Source organism: Acomys minous, assembly GCF_964271855.1.
Source record: "Acomys minous genome assembly, chromosome: 4".
NCBI lineage: Eukaryota > Metazoa > Chordata > Mammalia > Rodentia > Muridae > Acomys > Acomys minous.
Genome location: NC_140486.1, coordinates 52,381,095 through 52,404,716, shown reverse-complemented (window position 1 = coordinate 52,404,716; position 23,622 = coordinate 52,381,095). Strand labels below are relative to the sequence as shown.

Below are 23,622 nucleotides of genomic sequence, written 5' to 3'. Positions count from 1 at the left end.
GGAGGTGTGGACTAAGGTAGAGGTGAGGTAGGGGAGGTGGGGACTAAGGTAGAGGTGAGGTAGGGGAGGTGGGGACTAAGGTAGAGGTGAGGTAGGGGAGGTGGGGACTAAGGTAGAGGTGAGGTAGGGGAGGTGGGGACTAAGGTAGAGGTGAGGTAGGGGAGGTGGGGACTAAGGTAGAGGTGAGGTAGGGGAGGTGGGGACTAAGGTAGAGGTGAGGTAGGGGAGGTGGGGACTAAGGTAGAGGTGAGGTAGGGAGGCATCAGAACTTTATGTCTATGCTCAGGATGCTTCTGCTCCTCTTAGAGAATTAATAAATCTCTCCATCATATAAGCTCTGGCATAACATTGTATCTATGTATGTGTTTACAAGTCTATGACATAATCACCTTAGTATGAGTTGGCGGAAATACATAGTGTTATAAGGAAATACCTATAAAACAGTTTTCAAGAAATAATTAATAAAAAAACTTGGAGGAATTTGGGAGCAAATATGATCAACATACAAAATTAGGAAAAGCAAAAGAAAATTTAAGTGTCTAAATGATAAAATGATCATGGATATTAGAATATTCTATATTCACCCTTTAAAAGATTGTGAATTTGTGTTTTACTATTTTTGTGAGTAGGTGGAAAATAAAATGATTAAACTAATTCAATTAAAATTTAAATGTATCTTTCTAAATTTTAATAACTAATATCGAAGGATTTCTCTTATGTTCTTTTATTTTTATCCTAACTAGTCTGTTCTACATTTCCTTTTCCTCTGTCTCCCAGTTTTGAAAGATTTTATAGATGTTTAATTCAGCTTATAGCTTCTTGCTGTAACATTTAAAAGAAATAGAAACAAAAGGAAGCTACTTTCTGAAAAATAATTACTCAATTTTCATAAATTTTATTTTAAAACTAATTCTGATAAACAAAAATTTAACATGTTCACAAACTTAGAAAATTGCAATGGGGTGTATTTGATAATGTTAAAGAGTTGCTGTAATTTACAAGTATGATATGGCTTATGTTATGATTTTAAAAGATTTACTGTCATCTAAGTATTTGCAATTTGCTTTAAAATAACAAAACTGGCGAGAAAGTAAATAGTCAAAGATAAAGATTAGCCATAAATTAGCAAGTGGGGTATATACATGTAGTATAAAATCTACCTGGCATATGTTTAAAATAATCTGCAATTTAAAGTTAAAATGAGAAATTTGCCTCTCCTCAGGGAGAGTGGCTATCCTAAGCTGAGAGAAAAATGTATGTTTTCTATTTCCTAAGCAAAGCCAAGATTTTAGAATGGTGGTTTATAGAATCTTTCCCTTGGTCTTAGGAAATTCTGCTGCAATTGTTCAGATGTGTCTTCTCCGAGACTGATTAACGTCCTTTAATATCCACTCCGCTAACCGCCTGCGTCTGAGAAGCATCTTGTGTTTTTATCTTTTAGGATCGTGGAGAAAGGATACTATAGTGAGCGTGACGCTGCTGACGCCGTGAAGCAAATCCTGGAGGCAGTTGCTGTAAGTAAGAACCAGCAGCGATGTGCGTTAACTGCTGGCTGTCGCTTCCTCTCGCGGGGCCTCGTTCACGTTCACGCAGTAGAGGTGTGTGATGCAAATGTAAGCGAAGCACAGGCGTGTGGTTAAAACGTAAGCAAGAAAATATGCTCAGTTACTGCACGTAACGAACCAGTTACTCAGACCAGAAGGGTGCGCCCTGTAGGCTTGTGGAGATATTTACGTTCTGTCATGAGTTCATACTAGGCTCTAGTGTTCTTTATCATTTCCTCCCCTCATTTTTTCAGTGTAGTTCTTTGTCGGCTTTATTGTTTTGTTCAGTTTGATTGGAAATGGAATAAGGGTGAATAAGATATAGAGCCTAAAGCGTAACGATGACTGAATTTCCTTTTAAAATAAACCAGTGGACTTGAAGAAAAATGAATCCGACCATTTTATTTTTTGAGGAAAAATATAAGAAAAATTCTGTATTGGAGCATAACTTCATAAATTAACTATGGAAGCAAATACACATTTATGATTATGTGAATTTCAGAACTTGGTTTGAACTTCAGGTAATTGTTGCCTAGATGAAACAAGTTTTGACTATGCAGGCTGAAATTTTCCAATTGAGTCACTGGTTTCTTTTTCCCCCACTATTTACTTTTATACATGTGTTTATGTGTGTCATGAGGCGAGAAGAGGGTGTCAGAGTCCCTGGAGCCGGAGTGATAGGTAGGCAGTTGTGAACTGCCCTACCTGAGTGCTAGCATCCGAACTCAGGGCCTCTGGAAGAACAATAGGCCTACACCGCTGGGCTATCTCTCCAGCTCTGGTCACTGGCTGGGATATCTCAACAAGATTCATTGTTGAGTACAAAGCCAAAACAAATTATTATTCTCTGAGCCTATAGAACAGGTCGCAAGAGAGGCTGTTTACCAGAATTAGTTTTTTAAAAAAAATCACACACCTCGGATCCCAGAACTTGGGAGGCAGAGGCAGGTGAATCTCTGAGTTCAAGGCCAGCCTGGTCTACAGAGAGTTCCAAGACAGCCAGGGCCACACAGAGAAACCCTGTCTTGAAAAAATTTTAAAAACATCTATACAATCTTCCCACAATTAAGTATATTATTTTTCAGTTAGTTTTCTTAAAGAATCACCCAAAGTAACAAACACATGTTCCAATAATTTCAACCACAGGAAAAACAAGTTTGGGGTGGATAAGAGTGTTTCCTGTGCAGGCAAGAACAGAGTTCAAACACCTAGTACATATGTGAAAAGCTAGGCTTGGCCTCTCACCTCAACACTGGGTGTAGAAACAAGTTGATCCTGGTAAGTCATTGGCCAACCACCCTAGAAGAAGCAGCGAGTTTTAGGTTCACTGAGACCCCATGTCTCAAAAAAAAAAAAAAAAATCAAAGGTGACAATCCAACTCAGTGATTAAGGGAATTTGTTATGCATGCCCGGGACCTGAGTTGTATTCCCAGGTTCTACATGGTAGAAGAAAAAAAACTGACTCCTGCAGGTTTTTCTCTATTCTCCACACATATGTTATGGCACATGGACACACACACACACACACACACACACACACACACACACACACCCCATTAAATAACCAAACAAATAAATATGATTTTAAAAATAAAAAATAAGGAGGTGAGCAATAGAAGATATTTGACCTTCCCCATCTTCCCCACATACACTCACATGGGCGTATCCATTCACATGTGTAAATACACATATCACACAGGTGCTGAGGGGGGGGGAGAGGAAGAGGAAGAGAGAGGAAAGAAAGGAAAAACACTGCAATGGATGCAATAAAATTTTACTCTTCATATATGACGTAGGTCCTGGCTACATGAATGTTGGATATGAAATTCATATTCTTACTGGACACAAAAGCAACCGTGTTCTAGGTTATTTTATCTCCCTAGTTTCTTAGGCTTGCAAACTTGGGAATGATTTTCAGTGCTTCTATACTCCCCTTTTCCACTTAGGTTGGAGCCACCTTCAGTTGTCCCTGAACCCCGTGTCACCCACCCTTTCCAGTGTTTTTCTTTGTGGCTTGTGGTTGTAAGACATGCTTCTGTTTGCTTCTGATTCTTGTTCTTACGTGTATGCCTTGAATTGTCTCTTGTATTTACTGGTTTTGTTTTGTGGGGTCTAAGTTCAATACTGGCAAAGCAATGTGTACGTTAATGACTTACTTTCAGTGATTCAGACCTTTGCTGGGAGACACACACATCACTTTGTCCAGGTCGGGCAGGCAGCTCTTAAAAGCACTTTGGCAGTCAGAGCCGAGTTTGGCTTCTTTGTATGTGAGCTTGGGCATATCCTTAATTACCTTAAACCTTAATTTCCTCTTCTAAATCAGGCATAACAGTCAACCTAACATGGTAGTGGGAAGGGCTGGGAAAACATACAAACCAGAGCCGTGTTCCAACGAGCAACAGGTCAGAGCAACTGGAGACTCATTGCATGCATTCTTTATTCGATGTTAATCTGGACAGATAAAAACTGATTGCACAGTTATGTTCAACATATGAAAATTTGAAGATGCTTTACATATTACATGAACTAAAAGTTTAAAGTCGGGGAGTGCTGGTGATTTGGCGTGCGTGCTTAGCTGTCATAGGCGAGCCTTGGTCAGCCTTGCGTGCAGGGTATTTACAGATCACCCACACTGGTCTGTATGTTTTGTGTTTCCACCTCCATCGTCTGCTGTTGGTACCACACAAGTGTCTTTCTTTCTGCTGCACATGTTCTGTACTACACGGCTGGTATAGGGTTTTGAACAGGAGCAATACCTGTGTCCTTTGTCATAACTCTGTTTTCAAATGCTTTTCTACTGACAGGACACTTTTTTATTTTCCCAAATAGGATAATCATCTTCAAAGAAATTGTTCTAGTTGGATCTTACTCTCCATTTTAGTGAAAGTGACAGAATGGCAGGGAGCTGGCTTTTCCAGATGTTTGCAGAGGTGTGTGAAGAAACTCAGACAACCAGCTGGAGCTATCAGGACCATTTGCACACTGAACTTTGCCAAGCACTTTCTCTTTTACAACTTTATCCATTTCTCAGGCTCAGAAAGTGACCTTCGGTCAATATCCTGTGCCTGTAATAACACGCCGCCATAAAAACTCAATCGAGTCTTCCTCAAAGTTGATACAAACACTGCTTGATCTTCAGTCCAGACTTGAAGACTGAAGCTATGTAAGGCTCTGCATTAGTCAAACAACCTTTCCTAGTCCAGTCAGCTCTGTACGGAGTGAGAGCTGTGTAATATAAATGTGGCCACAGGGTGAAGAGAGTGTTCTGGGGTGTGGGGAGTGTTCAGGGTTTGTGGAGTGTTCTAGGGGGTGGGGGTTCTGTGAGGGAGGCTGACAGACTGAGAGCCACACCTCTGCTACTATTCTGTCACTTTTTCTCACTGCTAGTTTTTAATGTTCGTCTCCATTCCTCATGGTGCAGTTTAGAACACTAGTCTGTTGGATGCTGCCATGAGACAGAGACTTCAGGACTGGAGGGACTGGCACTTGCTGCTCTTGCTGGGTTTGGTTCCCAGCACCACAGAATACTGCAACTGTCTGTAACTCCGGTTCTAGGGGATCAGATGCCCTCTTCTGTAGAACACTGCAAGTGCATGGTGCACTTGTCTGTGTGAAGACAAAACACCTATACATATAAAAATAAATAAATACAGATGTGTGCCAACATCCCTGCTCTTTTTAAAATCAGGGTGATTTCACTGTAGGCATGATCTTATTTTGAAGAGAGCCCTCCTGATGGGTCTTGCAAGAACTAACTTCCTGTGACCAACTGCACACGCAAACACATCCTTTCCCTTTGTGCTCAGGCAGCCTTGAGTAGACACATGCAGGCATTTCTTCTTCTCTCACGCTAGCCTAGAACTCTGGCAGTGCCCATCTGGCTTGTGTTATCTTGATGGCCTTGCCACTCAACAACTGTTTCCTAAAATCCCAGTCTTTACCTGGATTTGTTACTGCCCCGTTACCTCACTGAATCCTGCTAGTTGAATTCCAGGTGACACCATGAATTTGACCATTTGTTTTGATCATTGCTAATCTCTGGTTCAAGTTACCATTTGCGTTTCATCTGCTGCTGAACCTAAATGGGTGACACACTCCCATTCCCGGGTATCTACTGTTCTTATCTAGTTATGACGTCAGTAATAAACCAGTGCAATCATTTCTACGATGCCGCCACCATTGGCACCTGAGAGCCATCTGGGTGTCGTGGAGGAAAGCTGCAGTGCTAGCACCCAGCAGGTGGATGCAAGGACATTGTGAGTTAGAGGTGAACACAGGGAGTTCTAGGCCAGCCTGGTCTACATAGTGACTTGGGTTAAAAGAAGAAAGAAAAAAAAATCACACTTTCTTAACGTGCCCTAGAATATCTTCCACACGCGGGGTTCTCCCCACAACCCACTGCTGGTGCGCTTGATTGCCACTCTTCTCTTCCGTGTTTGCTCCCACTGGCTGTAGTTCTGACCCTAGAAAGAACTAAGCTAATTCCCATCTCAAGGAACCCACTTTCTCTGCACTTGAAACCCTCTCTCATCACACTCACCCGCGATTTACCTTCTGCTTCCGGGTTCCCACTAAAAGGTTCTCTCTCTAGAGTGACCTTGCCTTCCACATCCTCACCATGCCGTGTGCAATCGTCTTCATAACCTACAAGTGCCTGAAATTGTCCATTGCTTTGTCTGTGCTTATCACCTAATTCCACAAAACTGGGAGCTTGGTTCCCATTGGCCTTGTGCTTGGTGTGCAGTGAGATACCTGGTCTATTCGGTTCACAGGAAACAAAGCGATGGCTTCTTGTCACCATGAACGAAACCATCCCCCTCCTGCCTCATTGTTACTCCATTCATTTTCTGTGACATGAACCCCATCTTATGTTTGTTCTTTCAAGTTATCCCCACCTTTTTCATGGCTATTGTTCTTGGGGTTCATCATAGTAAGTGCGCTTCCAGGTGGTAACCCCGCAGGCAGTGGGCACAAGAAGCCCTGGTGTCCCTCAGTGAATGAGAGCCAAGTGTTCTGAGCATCAGAATTTGCCACACTCCAGAGTTAGACCCAATTAAGGAAACAGCGGGTCTGTCGGGGTCACCCCTGATAAGGCCTAAGACCTCTATTCTAGGCCTGAAAAGTTAAGCTGACCACTGTTAATCCTGTGGTTTTAAATGACTGTTTTACCCATTCACAGAATTTTGGTTTAGATTCTAGACTACCACATTCAAGCCAAAGATCGTTGAAACAAGCTGTCAAAAGATCTCTGAAACTAAGGGTTAACTTAAAAAAATAAATAAATAAAACCTTTCCCTTAAATGTTTCACAGGTAGAAGGCAAAGCAAATTTAAACTTGCGAGAGATGATTGGCATTTTTGAAATAGCTCATTGTCAACTACAAAGCTATAGATAGCTACGGGAAATGGGACATTTGGGAACTCAGAGTAATCTGAAGTCATGTCTTTGAAATTGAGAAGCACCAGTGAACTAGCTAAAATAAAAGGAACGCGGCACTTGTGGAGGGAAGCAAGGCGTGGTGACATTTTGGAAACAGCAGGCAAATAGTGCCTACAGGAGAGGAACTGGTAGTGATGGCTTTAGTTTAGTGAGAGGCGCAGGGCAGAGAGGACACTCCCTGACATCTCACATTGCTCTCACATTCCTCCAGACCCCTGTGAAGGCTGTATCTAGGCTGGCTGCTGCCAGCGCAGAAGCAGAAAACAGACTGCAGGGCTTGGGGGAAATGTTGCAGGTGTAATTATATCACTCCCATAACATATGTCCCACTCTTCCATCTTCTTTCTCTGCGGCTTAGTGTTTCTCCTACAATGCCTTCGCTACTTCTGCTCCCCTCCCCTCTAATGGCAATTATGAGCACTTGTAAGTAAATTTGAAAGGTTTTTTTTTTCTCCTTTGGTTTCGAATGAACTCAGTCAGCCTTTGAGGCTGATCTTTAGGTCTTCCTGAGTATTATTTCTCCTTGAAATAAATTACTGTAGTTACTGGTTAAATGGTCTGGGTTGCTCTAAGCAGTCTGCAGCAGTCACCTTGTTAGAATGTTAACTTTAAACAAAGAAAAAAGGGAATGTCCTGTATTCCCCATGCCTGTCACTATGGCCACCATTGGCAGCTCTTCTCCAGTGGCCATTTGCCTGCCGAGCCTCTGTATCAAACATGTCACCATGCCCTGCTCGCCTCCACAAGTGCCACATTCCTTCTCCTTTTCCAGCCACAGTTCCTGTGGTACACCTCAATTTTAAAGCCATGACTTCAGAACCTGGAGACACTTGTACATGTGGAATAGAGAGCTGAGTTACTTTAAAAACTCCCAAGGAAAAAAAAAGGCTAAGAAGCTGTTATATCTGTAACCACAGAGCTTTTTAATAAGAATTGTGTGATAATGGTAGCCAAGAATTGCTAACAAAAGTGTTAAAGCCTTTCATCCTAACCCTGAGTATTTAAGCATCAAAATAATAGGTAGTTGAGGCTGCAACAAGACTTGGCAGGTAGAGTGCACAAGGACCTGAGTTAGCATCCTCAGCACCCATGCAGAAGCTGGGCCAGGGAGACAGGCAGATGCCAGGGCATTCTGCCTAGTTATTAAATTGAGATTTCAGTCAGTTAGGGTTCTTCATCAATTTGACACAACTGGGAAGAAGAAACCTCCTTTGAGAAATTGTCTCCATTAGATGCATGCAACCATGTCTGCGAGGAATCTTCTTAGCTGCTAGTAGATGGCCCAGCACACCGTGGGCACTACTATCCTCAGGCAAGTGAGCCTGGACTGTATACGAAGTGTAACTGAGCAAGCCAGAGAAAGCAAACCAGTAGGCAGCATGCCTCTATGGTCTCTGCTTCAGCCCCTGCCTCCAGCTCCCATCCTGATGTCCATCAAGTCTTGAACTGTTGCCTGGAAGTGTCTGACATAAATCCTTACCTTCCATAGTTGCTTTTGGTCAGGGCTTTACTACAAAAATTAAGGTGTGGAGCGACAGAAGAAGACACCTCATATTGACCTCTGGCTTCCACATGTGCATACATAGGTGTGTCAGAATATACACTTATTCACACCATGCAAATACCACACACACACACACACACACACACACACACACACACACACACATACCATTATAAAGATTAAATAAGAGTTCCTGGCTTTAAAAACATCTCTGCCTTCCCTTCCTAAGAAAGAAGAGATTTAGCTTATTAGAGAATAAATTGATGCAGAATAGACTGGATACTGAGGAACTGAAAAGGCCAACTGTGTCCGTAGATGAAGGGATTGTGGAGGCAGCAGTATCAGAAAATAATCATCCTTATCACTGGGCAAACAAGGTAGTTTCAATGATCAAAACATAGATGATGAAAATACCTGTGCACCCACGGCGATGGATCACTGTTGGCCGCCGCTGCTGTGAGCCTAGAGAAATCGCCTATGATGCTGAAAGTCAGATCTCTGCAAATGGCCATACCAGCCAGCTGGTACAACTGACATGTCCTCAGAGGACTGTGGAAACTACAGAAGAGACCAACTGGTGCTACCTGAGTGATACGCCATTGCAAGGTGAAAGAGAGCTCGGTTCTAGGGTCATATGGTTAGGGATTGTGTTTAGGAGAAGTGACTCAGAAAGCAGACAAGGAGCCATTCTGTCATCCTTTCCCAGCTCCCAGCCTCATGTCCACTCGTGGCAAAGTCAAAAGGAACCAGCAGGAGATGGAAAACAGTGGCTTAAAATTCAAATTCCAGCACCATAAAAGGGACTATAGAAAGACGAGTTTAAAGGTGAGATATCATAACTTCATTAATTATACAAGAAATTATTTAAAAATAAAGCTTCTCAAAATTCATGCTGTTAATTCATAGTTTTCTAATGTTCATAGTCTCCAAAGGGCAAGGAGGGATTCTAGAAGTTAATGAAATAAAAAACAAAAGAATCAACACTAAAGTAAGTGACTGTTTGTCTTCAGTTCTGAGTACTGTGCTGAATAACAATTTACACATTTTATAAGTTCTATAATTCACCTTTATTATTTGATATGTAGAATCCATCTCTCACCCTGATGTCTTATGCATTGTTGGAGGAGCACTTTCAAAATATGAAAATTACCAGAACCTTGTCCTTCAACTTCCCTTTTAGCATGAGTGAGGACATATCCTGATCCTGCCCCAGTAGCCTGCGAGGGGTAGCCTGCTTATTAAGTTCTTGGGGAGCTTCCCATTTATAAAAGGAGACCCAGATGTCGAGGAGCTAGTTATCTTTTTCACTGCCTGAGTTGAGTCTGTAGATGATGTTGAGAATTGCTTTTGCTGTCTTTGTAATTATGAAGAGAAATATAATTTGTGTAGAAGGCAGAAGGGAAAAACACCTGGTGGATTTTTCTCCCTCTTGGTCTTTCCCAAGTGTTTCTGCCACTTTGAATAGTCTGTCTTATTGCTCGTTACTCGAACATACCAAACTCCTTGAATCAACTTCTGAGTGTATCTTAATTATGATTGTATGGTATAATTTTCCATCCATCAGTTTTAGCACAAAGGGCATACTCCAGATAAAAAGATTCTGGCCCCACAATTTTCCAAAAATTGAGTTTCACTGAATATCAGATGCACACCCACACACTGCTAAATCGAGGTGAAGGGAGGCTGGAAGGGATAATGAGGTTGAAGGCGATTAAAATCAGCTTGCTTCTGACACGTGTGCTTTGTTTCTGTGAACACCGTGCCTACTTGGGTCTACTTAGTGTCAGTGAAACAATTCTGGGAAATTAGTTAAATGATGTGACGATAGAACAGGGAATGTAGAATGTTCTTCATGTTTGAAATAAATCAGTCTGTTCCTGTGGGAGACAATTTCTTCTTCCTCCTCTTCCGCCTCCTCTTCCTCCTCTTCTTCTTTCCTTTTGCTAAGATTTTATAATGGATTTTAATTAATGCAAGGTGTGTAATATTAAAATGTTATGATTATAATCTAACCACAAAGAAGAATCACTAAGAATTGAGAAACAACTAGCAGCAAAGAAATAACAAACACTTCTATCAATATCCTAATATTTAGGCTTATAAATGTGTAATAAAATAGATTAGTGGCTCGGGCAGAGCCTACATCATTTTATCTAATTATTTTAATAGATTTGAGAACAGGGAGATAATCTATATCCCTCTGAATCTCAGTCTTAGGAAATGGGGCATCTAAAAGCAGTTCCTGGTGTAGGCGGTGTCCTGCTTTCTTATTGCTGTGATTAAACACTGACTAAAAGCAGCTTGAGGAGGAAATGGTGTATTTCCGCTTCCAGGTCACTATCCATCACTGAGGCAGTCTGAGCAGGATCTCTAGACAGGAATTGATGCATATTCTGTGGAGAAACTCTGCTTACCAGCTCAATCCCAGGCTCATATCACACTACGTCTGTTCGATATCCCAGGCCTTCCTGCTTAAGGGTGGTGCCGCTGAACAGTAGGTTGAACCATACTACATTAATTAATAATCAAGAAAATGGCCCCATAGGCATCCCAACAGGCCATATGATGGCGACTGTTCCTCAGCTGAGATTCCCTCTTCCCATGTGTATCAAGCTTGCCACCAGGATACACCATTACAACGCTAGCACTTGTCAACATGAATCCGAGACTCGCTCATTTGCGTACTCAGGAATCCCATAAAACCCTAACCTGGAAGTCATAGTATATACCCAGAGGACCTGGTGCAGACCCGTGCGCGCCCTGTGCTGGCTGCTTTCTTCTGTGAATTTATATAAATGTGTTCATGCTCATTTAGAGGGCCTTTTTTCATGGTGTCCATCATCCCCTCTGGCCCTTGTACTCTGGCCCCCTCCTCTTCTGCAGGGTTCCCTGAGCTCTGAGGGGAGGGATTTGACGGAGTCATCCCAATTAAGAGTGTACACATCTGCAGGACGACCCGTCCCTGATGACAGCTGAACAAGGCACTGATCTCACCATCGCAGAATATCGTTAAGAGGCATTTTATCACTACTTTTTAAAACCAGTATTTAGTTTTACCCTGGGTCCCAGGCTATCTAGTCTCTGGGTCTTGGTCACCCTATCAGTGTCGCTTATGGGTTCCATCTCACGGAGTGGACCTTAAGTCAAATCAGCTACTGGTTGCTTTCACAAACTTCGTGCCTTCGTTACTGCAGGCAGGGAACCATTGTAGGTTGAAGGATTTGTGGATGCTCGGTGTTTATATTTCTTGTTTGGTAGCCTGCAGAGTTCCTTTCTGTACCAAAGATGCTAGTAGGAGTGAAGGCTTCATGGAGGTATCAGCTCAACTTCTTCATGTTTAATGAAGGTCAGTGAATAGGTTTCTTCAGCAGCGGGGCCTTGGCTCTGTTTGTGAAGAGAAACCTATAGTCTTGGCAGCAGCCTGGGTGGGGAATTCCCGTGGGACACCTTTGACCAACAGGTCAATTAAATGTAACCCAGTCCCATCACTGGAAGCTTCATTTGGTGACAAGAGATGACACGTTGGGAATCTGTCTCCTCCATTATTTCTGCAATTTCATTTAGTTCATCTTCATGATTGTGTATAGTTTAGAAAGCGCCTACTATATTGTGTTTCTCTACTACCTCTCAAATGGTCCTTAATTGTAGCTGTCTCTACCATATTCCCCCCCCTCATTCCCTTCTCTCTGCCCCCTCACTTGATCTTTCCATTCCAGCACCCCTGTTCATCTATAATGATCCATTCTATTCCCATTTCCTAACAAGATCTGTTTGTTTCCCCACCCCACCCCCACCCCCAGTCCTTTACTCTATACCTATGTTGTGTGGGTCTACAGATTGTAATTCAGGTGTCATTCACTAACAGATATCCACATATAAGCAAATGAATACCATATTTGTCTTTCTGGGTCCAGAATACCTCACTCAGAGCGGTTAAGATAAAAATGTAAAGTACTTTTTATTTGCATTTCCCTGATGACTAAGGATGTTGCACAGTTCTACAAGTGTTTTTTAGCCATATGTTGAATCATTCCTGCATCTCTGTGATGAAGCCCACTTGATCATTGTGCATGGCCTTTTTGATTTGTTCTTAGGTTCTGTTTGCATATGTTCACAAGGGAAATTGGTCTGTATTCTCTTTTGTTGTTGTTGGGTCTTTACCTGTTGTGGGCATCAGGGTACTGTGGCCTTGTGAAATGAATGTTGCAATGTTCCTTCTGTTTCTATTTTGTGGAATATCTTGAACAGTATTAACTCTTACTTAAAAGTCTGGTAGAATTCTGCCCTAAAACCATCTGGTCCTGGGCTTTTTTTTTTTTTTTCTTGGAAGACTTTTAATGATGGCTTCTATTTCACTAGCGATTACATGCCTGTTTAAATTGCTTATCTGATCTCGAATTAATTTTGGTAATTGGTATCCTTGGCCCCCTCTATACAGTGGCTTTTGTGTGCTGAAAATGAGGAAATATGTCCCAGAGGATTTTGTTTCAATAATGTTAATCTCTTCTTACTCACAGCTTATTTTTTTTTAGCCTCAGCTAACCAATATCCATTGTTCCAGTAAAGTAAAGATTTCACTTCCACATTTTTTTTTTTGTAAAATCTATTATTCGTTAAGAAGGTTTAGGTTTACGTTTTAAATCAGGCCGCATACTTTTCGGCATTCTTACTCTGTTTTACCATGTCAAAACTGCCTTCAGCTAGTAATATTTCATTAAATCCAAAAGAAAAAAATGGTTGTAATTTTGATTAAAATTTTCAGTTCCAAGGACAATTAACATTAGTCTCATTAAATGCAAAATGAAGGCTCTTTTCTGTTGCTCTATACAGTCGTCTTCTCACACAAACGTAATCCTCCTAACTCAGGCAGGTATCCATACTGATGGATGCTTGCATGCCCAGACCTTCACACGCAAACACAACACACACACACACCAAAATGTGGAGCATGGCAAACGGAAAGTCTTTTGCTGGTCTTGACCAAAACAGTGTCAACGTGCAGTCCAAACAGAGGGCGAGATATTTTAAACTTGAGTCTATGTTAAAAGAATCTACTGTCAGGTTCTGAATTGGAGAATTTGGGGTAGTTACCACTTTCACTTTTAAAAAAAATCTAGAAACAATGACAAAAATGTATCACTTCTCACTTTCTGGAATGAGGAGGATTTGTATTTGGTCAAGAACCAAAACAACTCCAGCAACAGCAGCCAGGCAGCGTACACAGCTGGCCAGCACTCAAGGATTCATCTGTGGGCGCAAAGTCCCCATCCATTTCTGCTGGACCAGCTGAAAATAACAAAATGGGGGGCTTAAGCTCCGCACAGTAAATCCCAGTAGGGCAAGGTGATTGTAGGCCTACAACAGCAGGGCACTGTTAGATACGTGACGTTTAGGTGACGAAGGCGCGAGAGGCCCTGGTGGCACTCCTGTCCTTCTTTTGTCCCTGTAGCCTGGTCATACCTGCCTTCCACAAACAAGGAGGAAAACAGCTTTTCTAGATGGTCCCTTGGAGGCCAACAGAGAATGTGAAAATGCTGCTACGCCGTGTCACAAGCACTGCAGTCCCTTTGCTTCTCGCTGGGCTGCTTGTGTCCACTTTTCTACTCTGTGACTCTATAGGCATGTAGACTGTGGATACTCACCCACAAGGCATTGCTGCTTCAGACACTGATTTTTTTAAATCTTTTTAAATCTCAAAAGAGTCTAGTAGTTACAAGGTGATCAGTAGTTATATTGAATTGTGCGTAAGAGAGCAACTTGAAAAATTACCACCGCAGGCATTTCTTAAGACTGTTGGCTGTTGCTTCTTTGATGTTTCTGAAAATTCCAATCATAAACAAGTCCTAAAATCACTAGCCCAAGGGGCATGTCCCATGAAAGTCTTCACTTACCAGGAGAGCAGGATAGAGGTGAGGACATCCTATTGGGACTCTAGGTGAGAGAAGTATGGGAGATTGGGGAAATAGAAGGATCCAGAGGGTCCTAGAAACCTACAAGAAGAACACTATGACAGGCAGATCTGGGCCCAGGGGTTCTGCTCAAGCTATGACACCAACCAAGGACAATACGTGCAGTAAGCCTCAAATCCCTACCCAGATTCAGCCAATGGACAGGACATTCTCCACACTTGAGTGGAGAGTGGGGACTGACTTTCACATGAACTATGGTGCCCCATATTTGACCACATCCTCTTGATGGGGAGGCCCAATGGCACTCAGAGGAAGGATAGCAGGCTACCAAGAAGAGACTTGATACGCCAAGATCATATACAGGGGGAGGAGGTCCCCCTCAGTCACAGTCATAGGGGAGGGGAATAGGGTGAAAGTGGGAGGGAGGGAGGGAGGAATGGGAGGATACAAGGGATGGCATAACAATTGAGATGTAATATGAATATTATCAATAAAAATTAAAAATTAAAAAAATAAGTCATAAAATGTTAGGATATCAAATTTCTGTGGCATCATTAGACAGAAAATAGAAGAGTCACACAGTTCTAGCTTTTGTAGGAAACTTGCTGATTCTCTGCCAGGACATAACTTTAGTGGTGACTTGGGTCACAGAGTTTCCAGGATGCCCACTTAGTTTCATGTTGGGAAAGAGATTGTGCTCTCAGCTAGTTACCGAAGGAGACAGACTTCTTCTTAAGGATGCCATCTCCTCTCCATTTACCTAGACTTCTGTCTCCTGGCTTCTTTGTTTAATGTCCTAATCTTAGATCATGGTTCTAAGGAAAAGAAACCTGCGTGAACTCACATTATTATTAAAAACTAAAAAACATTTGAATCATGTATGTTTCTCTTTTCTTTTTCCTCTCCCTTCCTTTCTTCCCCTTTCTCTTCCTGTGTTTTGGTTTTTACCAAAGGTGTCCAGTTGGGCTTAAGGCTGCCAGATCATGTGCATCTGCAGCAACAAGGGCTTCTTTCTATTACGACTACAGCATGTATCAGGAAGACAGAGGGGGCAGGAGGAAGGAGAGGAGATTGTGAGATCCACTTTCCCCAAATTCCACCACAGTGATTTGCCAACCATAATGGAAGTGTGTGTTCCCCCTACCAATGGCCCCACTTGGGTTGATAGTCTGCCAGTTTTCCTAAGAGACAGTTTAGCCCCCTCCAATTAAATAAATAAAATTTAATTTAAAAAAAACCATAAAGGCAGGAGATTTCAAAGCATTCAGTTCCAAACCACTGCTTTATTTGGAGAAATACTAGCCTGAGATGCGATCACACTTCAGAGGCTCCAATGGGCAGCTCTGTGTTCAGTAGAAATAAGCAAAGGCTGACTGGATCATGGCATTCCAAGGTAACACTTGATACCTAGAGATGTGAATCTGGAGACTCGTACCTGAGTCATCCAAGCAGGGATGGAGTCAGTACTCTTCAACTCCCAATTTTGCTTTTTTATTGCTGTGATAAAAGGCCAACCAATACTAACTTGAGAAGAAAGAGTTTGTTTCCACTTATAGGTTATAGTCTATCAGCGAGAAAAGGGAGGCCAGGAACATGCATGTTGGAGCTGAAGTAGAGACTCTGGAGAACTGCTGCTTGCTAGCGCAATCCAGGTTCACACTTAGCTCTGTTTCTTACACAGTCCAGGCCCCAGGGTCTCCAGATGGTACCACACACAGCAGGCTGGGCCCTACTACATAAGTGAACAATCAGGAAAATGTCCCCACAGACAGGTCAACAGGCCAGTATGATGGAGGCCGGCCCGCCATTAAATGTTCAGTTAACTAGTCCTGATTCTGTGACCTCTGCCTGACTCTGTTCTTGATCCTGGGTCTTAAGGAAGAAACAGGCAGGCGTACTAATAGCTCCATGGGTATAGCTCTTCAACATACACATCTGGGATGTGTATCATTAATAAGAGAATGGGCAGAGGACATAGTCATGAAATTGTAGCCAAGGTCTTCCACTTGATTACTGTTTTCCATCATTAACTGTTGTTCCAAGTCTGTCGGGTCATACAATTTAATGCAGCTGATGTTGACTGGGCCCTTGGGCTGCTTTTACCTGGCACTGGTAGCTTCAGGACCAGAGGATGAACTGGCTGACTCCCGCTCAACAGTTTCACATGCGTTCAAAATGCACTCATGTAACAGCTCCTTCTTCTCCAACATTGTCTAACTACAGTGGAGACCAAGTGTACAGTGGTTGTCAGAAGGCAGGGGTTTCCTCATTCACTCGTTCAGCTTCTTTTATATACAAGGAACAATGAGGAAACAAGCTAATAGGTATTAATGTGGATTTTACTTATGGCAAGTACAGCCAATAGAATACAAATGCATTCATTTGGTATTGAAGAATACATCAAATAATCAGTAACCCTGTATATAATAAAATTCTAATTCCCATAGGCATTTCATATGATAGCAATGCATTGAGATACATCCCTACTATACTGTCTTTTTTTTAAAGGAACTTCCACTGTAACATCTTCATTAAGTTCTAAAGGATTACATTTGTGAGGTTATTCTTAATCTCTAAAATTGCTCAGATATTTTACATGAAGTATATGAAACTCTGACATGATTTTCTATATGATACTCACCCTTTTCTTTTAAAAGATCTAGTAAATCTTTCTCCTTTCTGATTTCATGTCCTCGATCCCAATGGATGAGAAAAGGTTGTAGAGGATTGGCTTTGAGATTTCACCTAAGAAATGTTATTAAGTGATACTATAATATGGGTGTGCTCATAAGAGAATTAAAATTATATGGCATAAATATTTATGAGAAGAGCTGTGTTAAAGTAATTTTTATTTGCTAAAATTTGAAGAAAAGAATTTAAGAATGGAGAATAATAGTTATTCTTTACAAACAAATTTTCTAGCAACTCCACTGTGAAAATAATTTTAAATTATTTCACCTTGTAAGGATTACGAGATTTGCCATTACGTTTTAAGCTCCTAATGCATAAAACATATTTAAGACAAATATATATATTTACAGCATCCAGTTACCAGATTCCTATTCTCTGCATCCAAAGATGCAGGGCACTTTAGTTAACAGCTGCAATGTAATTTTTAATAGACTACTATTTTATGAGAATCACATGTGTGCCACAGCGAGTAAAGTAAAAAAAAAAATCCCCAGATTTTATTTGGCTTACATTTGTCACCCTAGGGTGATAATCCCGGTCCCTTTTGCTCTTGATCAAGCTCTGACCATCAGTCAGGCAGTACACAGACAGTGTACAACCACTAGATTTTTTTTTTGTCTAATTAACAAAAGAAAAAAGGCCATTTAATGATTACCACATGCCATGTGTAGACATACCTCTTATAAATAGGATATCTACTGCACAGAGACCAACAAAGGGGACCTGGAGAGGTAATAAATAGAGAGACTACAGCTCCAGTAAAGAAAAAGTTGAGTACAGCCTGGAAACAACATCAGTAAGAACAAGAAACCCATCTCCCTGCATAACAAGAGCAGAGGAGCTGTCCTTCCGCATAGCAGAGAGCAGAGCGAACTGGAGGGTGGCTCTGGGCGCTTCCCTAATGGGGAAGAGGCAGGATGAATGGGGAACTGCCAGATTCTCCCTGAGATGCATTACATTACATCATAGTTCCATTCTCAGAGGCTGTATCTCCAGTATCTGCTTTCCTCCCACATTGAAGAAGTCTGATACTTCCATTGAAGGATTTTCTCTCACTTTTAAAATTTTTTTAAATGTATTCACTTTACATCCCAATTATAGCCCCCTCTCTCATCTGAAAGAGGGAGCCCTCCTCCCTTATCATCTGACCCCAGCCTATCAAATCTTATCTGGACTGCCTTCATCCTCTTCCTCTGTGGCCTGTTAAGGCCCCCCTGCCAGAAGGAAGTGATCAGCAAGTGGATACCAGAGTCCATGTCAGAGGCAGCCCCTACTCCCTGTATTGTGGAACACACAAGGAGACTGTGCTGCCTATAGACTACATCTGAGCAGGGAGTCTAAGTCCTCACCATGCCTGGTCCTTGGTTTGTGCATCAGTTTCTGCAGCCACCCCCACCGCCAGGCGCAGATTTGTTGGCTCCATTGGTCTCTATGTGGAGCTCCTGTCCCCTTTGTGTCCTTCTATCCCCCCCCCCCCCCACCAAACACTTCCATAAGACTCCCTTTGCTCCACCCTAGAATTTGGCTGTGAGACTTAGAATCTGCTTGGGTCCCTTGCTGGGTGGAGTCTTTTCGAGGACCGCTATGGTAGGCTGCCGTCCTGCCCTATCTCTTCAACAGCTTCTCGTATCTGTTCTATTTGCCCTTCTGAATAATAATTAAGCACCCTCTCTAGGGTCCTCCTTGTTATTTAGCTTCTTTAGGTCCATGTGTTATAGTTTGTTTTATTCTGTATTATATGGCTAATATCTGCTTATAAGTGAGTATATACCATGTGTATCTTTCTGGTTCTGGGTCTGGGTCTGGGTCTGAGTTACCTCACTCAGGATGATCTCTAGTTCCATCCATTTGCCTACACATTTCAAGATTCCCTTGTTTTTAATAGCTGAGCAGTGATTCCATTGTGTAAATGTGTTTCTTTATCCATTCTTCAGTTGAGGGATATCTAGGTTGTTTCCAGATTCTGGGCTATTACAAATAAAGTTGCTTATGAACACAGTTGAGAAAATGTCCTTACTGTATAGTGCAACATCTTTCCAGTATATGCTCAGGAGCAGAATAGCTGGGTCTATTCCCAGCTATTCCCAATTTTCTGAGAAAGTACCAGTTTGATTTCTAAGGTGGTTGTACAAGTTTGCACTCCCACCAGCAATAGAGAAGTGTTTTCCTTTCTCCACATCCTCACCAGCATGTGCTGTCACTTGAATTTTTTATCTTAGCCATTCTGATAGGTGTAAGATGGAATCTCAGAGTTGTTTTGATTTGCATTTCCCTGATGACTAAGGACACTGAGAATTTCTTTAAGTGTTTTTTGGCCACTCAATATTCCTCTGTTGAGAATTCCCTGTTTAGGTTTGGACTCCATTTTTAAATTGGATTAATTTGGTCTGGTGGTGTTTAATTTCTTGAGTTCTTTATATATTTGTCAGATGTAGGGTTGGTAAAGATCTTTCCCCAGTCTGTAGGCTGTTGTTTTGTTCTGTTGAGAGTATCCTTTGCCTTACAGAAGCTTTTCAGTTTCATGAGGTCCCATTTATTAATTGTTGACCCTAGAGCCTGAGCTATTGGTGTTCTGTTCAGGAAGTTGTTTCCTGTGCCAATGAGCTCAAGACTGTTCTTCACTGTTTCTGCTAACAGATTTAATGTGTCTGATTTTATGTTGAGGCCTTTAATCCACTTGGACTTGAGTTTTGTACAGAGTGATAAATAAGGGTCTATATGCATTTTTCTACATGTAGATGTCCAGTTAAACCAGCACCATTTGTTGAAGATGCTATCTTTTTTCCCGTTGTATAGGTTTGGCTTCTTTGTGAAAAGTCAAGTGTCCATAGGTGTGTGGGTTTATTTCTGAGTCTTTGATTTGATCCCATTGATCCACCTGTCTCTTTATATGACAGTACCATGCAGTTTTTATTATTGATGCTCTATAGTACAACTTGAGATCAGGGATGGAGATACCTCCAGAAGATCTTTTATTATATAGGGTTGTCTTAGTTATTTGGGTTTTTTTTTCCGTATGAAGTTGAGAATTGCTCTTTCAAGGTCTGTAAAGAATTGTGCTGGCATTTTGATGTGAATTCTATTGAATCTGTAGATTGTTTTTCAAACCTTTGAAAGCAATTTGTTGAGAAGGAGTATTAAAATCCTAGTGAAACACAGGAGTAAGGTGTGATCTCTCAATCAATACAAACTTCTCCTCTCTTCGTCCTTTTCTTAGTTCTGTTATTGTCACCAGGAGAGAATAAGACAATTACCACAAATTTTAAAGCCAAATTTGTGGCAGACTTTATTAAATACTGGTTGAACAATGGACACTGGCCAGGTCCACACCCGGGATCCCCAGAGTACATCAGTGAATTGCACTAGTTGGAGGCTTATAAATGCAAACCCCATGAGGCTGTGTCCTTCCCACCTTTGTCCAGCCGTGGACACCATACACCCTGACATACTTCCTGCCTATGTACCTCCCACCTCCACGTGATCAAGCACATCCTGTGTAGTTGGGGCAACTAAACTTATATACAGAAGCTTGTTATCTTACATGAACAACAGCCCCCAGCATTCCTGGAAGTTGTTTGTCCTTGGACAAATGGGGCTACAGGTTAGAGGCATTTTTGTTTTATAGAATCCCTTGAACATAGTAATTTAAACTTAAAACAACTTTAGCCATCACAGTTCCCTGAGTAAGACTAGGGACTCCAGGACCAGTTAGATCGCTGAGTGTCCCAGCACTTCCAGGAATGGCGTGATCAATGTTGCTATTTTTTTATATATATACAAAGTAGAGGAAATAACTTATTAAGATTAAAATGCTTGGTAAATCTCTTAGAACATGGCCTATCACACAGTGCAAGATTAAAGTTATTTAAAAAACAATCATGTGTTTTGCTCAATTCATTTGTGTTAACCTGCTTTAGAAGCAATTGAGTTTGGGATTTTATGTCTAGATAATCTCTCAATATCTAAACTGACTCTATAATTCTTACAGTAATCCTTCAAAGACGATTTTTAAAAGTCCTAGCCCTAAGGCCCTTTGATTATCTGAAATTACAGTGAGCTAAATCTTTCTTTAATGGCAATTAATGCTCTACTTAATGGAGAACTTACTGTTTTTAAATTTCACATGGGGCAAAGATCCTTGAAACCTAGAAGGAGCTTCAAATTCATTGTGTTGAAGCCTTCAGTGTTTTGACAAAATTGCCTAATATCCTTCAGATATAAGGCCACAGAACCCTACGGATCTTCGGATCATTATTCTCTACACGAAACTAGAGGCTCTGGGCTGTCACATAATATGAACCATTTCTGAACAGCCGTAAAATACAAAGTTTATTTTGTAAATTTCAGATTTCAATGGACATAATACATAGAAATTAGTCATATTAGTAGTGTACCAGGTACTATTTTGATATATGCACACTTCATATAAATCAGGTAAGATATTTATTTCCTCAAGCATTTACCTATGGCCAAAATGTATTTTCTCTGGTTTCTTGAACATATGGTATATTAATTTTATCATCATCATCATCATCATCGTTGTTGTTGTTGTTGTTGTTATTATTATTATTATTATTATTATTATTATTTATATACATCATGCCACAGAACAGTGTTTTCATTACTGTGTAAACTTTCAGATTGCTACCATATCTGGAAACTAGGAACCTTCACTCTTAGTTCCTCACGTCAGTTCTTTACAGAGGTTGTTTCAGTGATATATTTATGTAATTGTGATATATTTATATAATTGTTGCATGTTTAATCTATTTAGGATGCTTCAAAGTGTTCATTTTGTTTCAGTTGATATTAATATAATTATATAAGCAGTATATAGGTAGAACATAAAAATGGGTCAACATTTTCTACTTGGAATGCAGTCCAGCCTATATTTATTCTTAAAGCACTGGCTCAGCCGTTTAATACATTTGAGATTGATCAGTGTGATTTCTTCAAAGCTGAGTGTCATTAATGTCCCTTCCTAAGATGACTTTCACCTTCCACACCACTGTATCTTTGATTCATTTTACATGTGCTTCTGTTCCCTATACTGCCAGGGGCCCACAAATGTAAGTAAGGAATTGTTACTGGCTGAGGATCACGTTGGAGTAGCATCTTACTTTGCTGTTAGAAACTTTAGAAATCTATGAACGAATGTGGTGAAAGTGTTCAATATTAAGCGAAATGCTGGGCTTAATTACTACTGAGCTAAATATGGGACTGTTCCAATTGTCATCTTTTAAAAATAGCATAAACTGTATTTATTGCTGTATCAGGAATAGGCTTTAAAATATCAAATATGTAAAGTAATTCCAATTGTAGAGCAGTATTATTTACTACTGTTGACAGTATCTGAGAAAGGGCAAGTAAAGGAAGAGTGTATCCTTTTCTGTGGAACAAACAAATTCAGACAAGAAGTATATGGGATATGGTTCTTGGATATCATATGCCAGTCAGACCAAGACAGAAACTCCTGCATACGGAAAACAAATAACGTCAGGAGTGAAACTGGCTGAAATGTTTCAAGGCTGCGAAGGGGAGAAGCCGGGTCATCCAGGCCGCCTTCCTCCAGTGAGAAGACAAAGGCAGATGTGCTCTCACAGAGACTCGCGTTCACAGACACAGGGAAGAGGGCTAGGTCTCTGTAAAGCTGAACGCTCTCCACTCTCACTATTTCAGCTGAGTACTGGCCTTGAGAAAGCTGTCCAAGGCCAGAGAAAGAACCACGGAACAGAAGCATTCGTGTAGCTCCTATTGGGAATGGAAGAGTATGCGCTCCCAGTGCACAGATATAACAAAGCTTAATAACAGACTTCAGATCTCAAAAGATTGGAACTGTATCCAGAACAGAGTTTTAAAATATCACATAACATTTACATTTGTGCTTGTACCTAGTCAGATAAACTTCACGAGATCTAACATGTAATTACAGGGCATGGAAGGAAGCAGGAAGTAAGGCCAATTGACAGACTCAAGACACAGATGCAGAAACACTAGACAGGGTGATTAAAACAGTTATTACTGCTCCGTCCTACATATTTGAGAAGGCAGAGGGAAGCTGAGAATGTTTAATAGGCTTGCAGAAGACATACTGAGAATTCTGAAATAAAACATCTGGAGATAAAAAAAAATTTTAATAAAACTCTTAATTCCAAGATAGAAAAATATTCTTGGCAGAATTTTCAACAGATTAGATATATGACAAACAAACAAAAATATAGTGCATTTTTAGGCATAATGATAAAAGCTATTCCAGCCACCATGTTATTGAACCAATGTAATCCCTAACTACATCCTAAATATTTGCCCTTCTAGTCACAGATTAACGGTAGTCCTCACCCCCTCACCAAGGAAACTTCTCTCTGCAACAGATGGAGACTAGTATATAAAACCCACAACCAATCAAAACGGAGCCTGGTCCCAACGGCTACATCTCCACCACAACTCATGCGCATAAGGCTCAGAGAACATTTCAGAAGAAGGGATGGAGATAGCCTAAGAGCCAAAGGGTCAGCAAGCGTGGTGTGAGTCTGT

General features: G+C 41.1%; 1 protein-coding gene across 1 annotated transcript in view; it reads left to right on the top strand.

The window, feature by feature from the left end:
- Positions 1–23,622, top strand: part of CAMK4 (calcium/calmodulin dependent protein kinase IV) — a 214,302-nt gene that overhangs the window by 149,597 nt on the left and 41,083 nt on the right. The window contains exon 5 of the mRNA XM_084779436.1: positions 1,442–1,514. Within this exon, the coding sequence (XP_084635562.1) occupies positions 1,442–1,514 (73 nt within the window). The remainder of the gene's footprint in view (positions 1–1,441; positions 1,515–23,622) is intronic.